Raw genomic sequence first — 6788 nt, forward strand, 5'->3', positions numbered from 1 at the left:
GTGGGGCGTGGCCGGCGGGGCTCGGGGGGGGCGGGGAGCAGCTCGTGTTGGGCCGGGGGTCGCCCCCAAGGGCCCGGGGTGGCTCTTGTGGCCAGCAGGAGCCCCCTGAGCCAGAGGCTGCCCCTGCCGGCCCGCCCGCCTCGCCAGCCGTCAAGGGCGCGTGGGGCAGGGTTGGCCCCGAGGCCGATGGCTCCGGCCCGGTTCAGAGGTTCTTTGCCGCCTCTTAATTTTGTACTTCTCGCCATCTTATTTCTGGCAGAGGCTTTGTTACGTGCTAGTTCTCCCCTGGCATTTTGAGCGCTTCGGAGCTGGCTCGGTTTCTGTTTATTTCTCATTTTCTTTCCTTGTCTAATCTAATTCGCCTAAAGCCCAGGAAGTCCAGCTCTGCAAGAACAAATTCTACAAATAGTGCCTTCCTTACTAAGGAAACCCCTAGAGCTTGAAATCCCTAGCTGGAGTCAGATCCCTATGAGACATGCCTGCACTGTGTCCCACTGCCTGGCTGCTGGTCTTTTTATTTGCAGCATTATTAAGATGCAGCCTCCTCGGGGTGTGAGTGTGAGCCCTGGTGAACAGCATGCCTTTTTGAATGATTCAGTGCTGTATTTTGGCAGTAAACTGTTCAGCTCAGCATAGTCTGGACCTTAACTCCTCAACTCGAGCAACAAGCTGGATGGGGGACAGTCATGGAGATCGACAGTCATGGGTGTCAGTTGCCTGTGGTTACCTGGTTTTCTAATGCAATGTTTTTTTTCATAGTGTACTAAAGGGGTTCTCCTTCACGCCTGCAGGACTTGGAGCTTGCTTCTCCTTCTTTCTCTAGGCTTGTATCAGCCAGGGTAGATTAGCTTTTAGAGCGTGGTGCAAGATCAGCCTCTTGTCCCTTGTTCGTTCTGCGTTCTGGCAATATGCATTTCTAGGAGATGAGTTTGGTGTTGGTTAATTTATGTTATGTTAATATTGGGTTATTTGGTTTTGTTTGTGATGACTGATGTGTCTGTTTTATTTGTGCATCTTTTAAAGAATTGTTGCTGGTGCCCTAAACATCTGATAGGTGCTTTTTAAACTTTGTTAAAATCCAAGTGAACGCATTTCTATAGCTGTCTTAATTCCCGTACCAGAGGAAACAACCTATCATAGAAAATTGACACAAGTCTGAAAAAGCAGACCCAGTGCTCCTTGTTTTGGTTTGTGTAAGCCTTTGATTTACTGGAACTGTGGGTGTCGGTATCTCTGAAAGTCAAGTACCTAAATATGAATTGGACTGGCTAATATTATATTGTAAGGCTAGAATGGTGTTGTAGCTGTGATGGTCCAGGAAATGTGTAAGAAACAAGAGGCTTTTTGGTGATACTTTTTAATAGACCTGCTGTATAGATGTGTAAGGGATGTTAGACAACTTCTTGGGCTTCTTGTCTAATGTTAGGCATTCAAGACTGAAAACTTTTGTTAGAATTCCTCAGAAATTGTATTTGCTACTTAATCCACATATAAGTTTTGCAAGACTCCCTCCATTAAGACAATGTCCATTAAACAAAAATAAATAACATCTCTAATGCCAAAAAATGTGTTGACAGACTGCCATTGCTGTCAAAGAGTTAATGTAAGGCAGCTCAGATAAGGGGGTTGAGGAAGTGGGATTCAAAATCCTGTCCTTCATAGGACTAACTGGTGATAGCATAATTTCACTATGTTAAGTTAGACTTCATTTTCAGCTTCAGGTCTCAGGATTCAGAATTTAGATTTGTCTGAAACTCTAGGCAAACCAAAGTCACGAGATGATATTATTTTGCGGTAGTGTAATTGGTTTATTTGGTTCACCAATCACAGACAACAGTAGAAATATTTCGCATATGATGTGGTTTTTAATGTGAATCCCTGTGATTTTAAATTAGTTATCCTAAACTGAAAAAATCCACTGTATTTTTATCTGAGCTTTTTCTTAACCCACCCCCACCAATTCTTTTCTGACCTGTGAAAGGTGTTCCAGTATGTGAGCTAAGCTGACATGTTAAAGGCTTCCCTGTGTTGCTGTTTTTAAAAACATCTTCATTTTTTTCAAAGTTATATTCAAAGCAAAGCCTTACTTTAGGGAGGCTTGGTTTACTCTGTGTGTGTGTGTGTGTGTGTGTGTGTGTGTGTGTGTGTGTGTGTGTGTGTTCACTAGTTCCTATTACTGTCATTGGGCCATATTTGGTGATTAATGCACCGGTTAAGATTAGTATCTTTTATGTTTGTACTTTACGGCTACTAGCAGGATATGCCAGTGCTGCACAGGCTGTGCAGTACCGTGAACACAGGTTTTTACTAAGTTTTAGTCCAGTTCTCTGTGCCATTGACAAGGAAGAACCTCAGAGCCATGTGTAAAGGTGATATAAGCGCAAGCTGATTTACTTGGCTAAGAGTTTGCATTAGAACTGTGCAGTAATTTGGGTACTGACTTTGGTAGTAACCTGAGCAAAATTACCAAAACACTATAGGCCTCAAGCATCCTTCACTGAACAGGCAAACTTTCCCAGCGTTGACACGATTGGCTGGGAAATAGTTTTTTTAATGTTTCGGCACAAAAAATCATGGAGTGTACCCCTATGCACACTGAGAAGTGTGGAAAAAGTGAGGACTCAGAAACGTGCTTTGGCTGTAGGGAGACTTGCAGTTGCGCTAGGTTAATTTAGTTGCCGGTCACTCAGATAAACTGTCTGCTGTAGAAGGAACCTTTTTTTTTCACTGCGGCAAGGGAATGTAAGGTAATGTAAGGTTCCTGCTGGAGATCCCAGAGAACAGGGTTAAAACAGGGGTGCTGACCTATTTAACTTCCCTTCATGCAAATTCAGCACTAGCAGGCTGGTGAGGATTTTGTCCTACTTAAATATTCTTCAGAGTAGGGACTGCCTTGTGTGTTGGATGCCTAGTTCAGTGAGACCTTAATTCCATTTGAGACACTGATGTTTTGCCCGTATGTGTAACAGTATCTTTATTATGTTAATGATATGTTTCTGATTCTGCTATCTCAGGGGCTGTCAATCGGGGATATGCGGGAAGGTCCTACGGGGTACGCACAGACAGACAGGGATGGAGCGCTGCCACTCTCTACCCTGTGCCACCGCCTCCCAGGAGCAGGGCTGGGACGAAGGCAGCAGCACCCCTCTGCCAGCCGCACAGGAGCTGCCCAGAGAGTTGGATTGGGGGTGGGGTGGGGGTAGAGTTTGCATGTGGCAGCAGGTGCCGCCGCCATCCACCACCCTGTGCCACAGCTCCCCTTCCCATCATGCCATGTCTAACCACCGGGGGTACGCTTATTAAAAAAGGTTGAAAACCCCTGTGTTGTCTTAAACCAAGATAAGTAAAGACTTGTAAACAGTTCAGGTAAACCAATGAAATGCCTGCGTATTGTGTATGTCAATTTCAACGTAGGAAAGAAACTTTAGAAACCTTTGCATATCAGGATTCGACACTGAAATATTGGACTGTCTTAAGGTGGAATGTGTGTCATAAACAGGAACTGTATCTACTCCTAAATTCATGTAGATTGACTATCCAAATTACTTGTCCCTTCCATATAAGAGTTCCATTGATGTATAAACTGTGGAGGGAAGTGGTAAATCCTTATCAATGTTTTTAGGGAGCTTGTAGTTTAACAAAAGAACAATGAATATTATGGGGGGCTGTGGGTAGGAGTGTCTTTTTCTTTCTACCTTCTTGCCTTCCCTGCCAAAAGCTGGAGGAGTAATGTTTTCATTCATTAAGAATAACCTGTCAAAAGCCTAAAACCACTCTTTTGCATATGTTTAAATAGAAATACTAAGCACATGTAATCAAGACTGGCATTTTAACCACAGATCTTGCGAAAATTCAGATTAGCTTTCATTCTAAACCAGTGCATTCTGATATGGCTTTCTAAAGGCATAATGTTTTACTTAGCCTGGCATTGCATATTAAATGGGCTTCCTAACTCAAAAGTAGGAAGGATGACCTTGAGGTTAAACACTATAGTGCTGTGTTCAGACATGAATTTGAAAATTGACTTAAATCTCTGTCTCAGTTTCCTATTTTTTAAATGAGGAGCACTTCACTGATTAGTAAGTAGCCATGGAAGAAGGAACAATATTCCATTGATAACATCGAGGTCAGGTTTGTACTTCTTTGAATAAATATTCTGATCCAGAGGTTTTGCCATGGTCTTCCAAAACCTGTACAACTTGGTTTGCGAGAGATCTAATTGTTCTTCTTTTTATGTGTATATTCCACTGAAGTGTTTCTCCTAAATGTAAGTTAAATAGTGCTGGTGATGTTGAGGAATTGAGAAGATCATTTTCATAGTTGGCATACTTTACCCTTAATCAGAATTTGGCAGTTTGTTGTTAAAGGATGAATTAAATATAGTGCTATCATAATTTTTATTTGTCTTTATATGATTTTGGGACTAAGGATTGATACTCTGAATCTTCTGAAAGACTACAGTAATGCCTCATATTAAACTATTTCCTTCTTTAATAACTTCTAGATAATCAGCTAACACAAGGTGGGATGGTAGGGGAAATATTTTAAAAAAATGTAATAAGTTACGTATTTCTTTAAAAATAACTTCATGGTGTTAAATTGTATAAATAGTAAGTGTTTTGTGTGCAAATATGTGAGTATATGCAATGTAGCTTTATGCAGAAGAGTTGTGGTTTTATCTTGGACCAAGCCTAAAAATCATCTTGCTAAAACCTTCAGAGTTTTGATTACCACTCCAATGGAGGAACTAGTTAGCCACCAGCGAAGTTTTACAGCTCTAGATGTAGTGCGTCTTCCACCCTTAATGAACATGAGCTTAGTTTAGGGGTCAGCAGCTCACAGCCCTTGGATCCAGCCTGCGGAGGTGGGCCTTCAGTGACATTCAGCATCCCGTACTCTCCCTGTGCCATTGGAGGGATGAACCCCAACACTGGGCAGGTCCTAGTGCCTGCCCATCTCCTGACCTGGGTTGGTTTATTCTGGCCCAGAGCTAGAAAAGGTTGTCTACTCCAGCTTGGTTTATTCTACAGGTAAAATTACTTCGTCTCAGAGGCAAATGAGAAAAGCACTTTCTTTTGCTTCTTGACTCTTGCTTCTCAGTAACAAAGGAAGGGAAATATATTTTATATTTTTTCTTGGGCAGAAGTCCACACTAGTGCAACCTGAAGGAGAGGATCCAGAGTAGTAGCACTCTTCATAAAACTGAAGGGCGGTCTAGTCTCTCTTGCCTTCCATAAAATCTTTTGTGTTGAGTCCTTTCTATATTTTTCTGTCTGAGGTTTCTGCAGACCACAATTAGAGGGTAGTTCAGTTTGTTTGCTGCTGACAACCACACTCTCCTGCTGCTGAACTACTGTTAAATTCTATCAGAAATAAATGTGTAGCGTTAGAAAATATATTCTGCCTGAATTGCTTCAGAGCTACTATTTATTATGAAAGTGGTTGTTGGTGTTACACAAGAGTAAAGGACTTGCCACTTGGGTAAAATATGAAATGTTAGGAAAGGTTGATCTCTGAACAAGATTTTGGGGCAATATTTGCACTGAGTAGTGTATTCAGAAAGGCTGCAGAAGTCTTTTGTTTTTCTAAATCTGTTCCTTCGTGATTTAAAGTTTTTAAAGTTATGTAATGCTCCCCTCCCATTTCCCCAGAATGATAAACTGCTTGGAATGTTGCCTTCAAAATGGCTAGTGTGGGATTTTGACAATCTTAGATAAACTGAAGACTGAATCAGTATGGAGACCAAAGTAGCCTTTTCATCCTCTACAGAAGATTATTCCTAGTCAGAATCTAGAATACATTGTGGTGTGGTAAAGAAAGACGAGTTTCACCACTGACCTTGAACTATTTGAGTAGTGCAATTAGGTCCAGTACTTCTTTGCTAGGGATAAATTCACACTTTTTTTTTTTTAACCACAATATTGTATATTAGACTTATAAAATGCTATTTTTGTGTTCCCTGGGATATCATAGTTTCAGAGGCTAAAGTGGCAGTATAGGGCTAGGTCATATGCACCACTTCTTCAGTGGAAAGAGAGGACTTAAGTAATCCTTGTTCCCCTTGGGCTTGGCCTAGTGAGTGAGCAGATGGTATGGCAGCTCAGGAGGGGTATTCTATGGTTCTGTGCTACATAAATCAATAGTAAATGTTATACCCATGTAAACAGCACACAGGGTTTTCCATGTGGTATATTGGTTAGCTAAATCCGGCTATTGCATGTTATTGCTGTACATAAATCCTGATGTTTTTCATTAAAATGTTTTTGCTGTCAGTAGCTCTTTATTAAAGAATTATGTTAGAGTCACTGGGAAGTTTCCTTATTTCAGCCCTTTAATAATTAGTTTCCCAGTCAGTGTCATTTAAAAGGCCTTGCTTTGATTCTGATTCTATACGAATAGTCTAACCGTTATGATAAAGTACATATGTAAATATTGTTCACAGCCGGAGAATGCTGGAGGAGATCTCAAGGATGGCCAGCATCACTATGAAGGGGCTGTTGTAATCCTTGATGCAGGAGCTCAGTATGGAAAAGTCATAGACCGTCGAGTACGGGAACTGTTTGTCCAGTCTGAGATCTTCCCTTTGGAAACACCAGCCTTTGCAATCAAGGAGCAGGGATTTCGGTAGGTCATTTTCTGTGCATTTCTTTTACATGCAAGAACACCTGTAGTTCCCACCAACAAAATCAAGTGCTTGTAATATACATTGCATCTCTTACTGTAATGATATGTTGCTTTATGTTTGTACCTCAACTTGTTAACAGAATATCTGAGTTTTAATAGGGAAA

At 41.4% G+C, this 6788-nt stretch overlaps 1 protein-coding gene across 1 annotated transcript in view; it reads left to right on the forward strand.

Annotated features, from left to right (window-relative positions):
* Nucleotides 1-6409: 6409 nt before the first annotated feature.
* The window catches only part of GMPS (guanine monophosphate synthase), a 45344-nt gene continuing 44965 nt past the window's right edge, over nt 6410-6788 (forward strand). Inside the window, exon 1 of the mRNA XM_006016481.1 lies at nt 6410-6624. Within this exon, the coding sequence (XP_006016543.1) occupies nt 6410-6624 (215 nt within the window). The remainder of the gene's footprint in view (nt 6625-6788) is intronic.

Source organism: Alligator sinensis, unplaced genomic scaffold, assembly GCF_000455745.1.
Source record: "Alligator sinensis unplaced genomic scaffold, ASM45574v1 scaffold60_1, whole genome shotgun sequence".
Taxonomy (NCBI): Eukaryota; Metazoa; Chordata; order Crocodylia; family Alligatoridae; genus Alligator; species Alligator sinensis.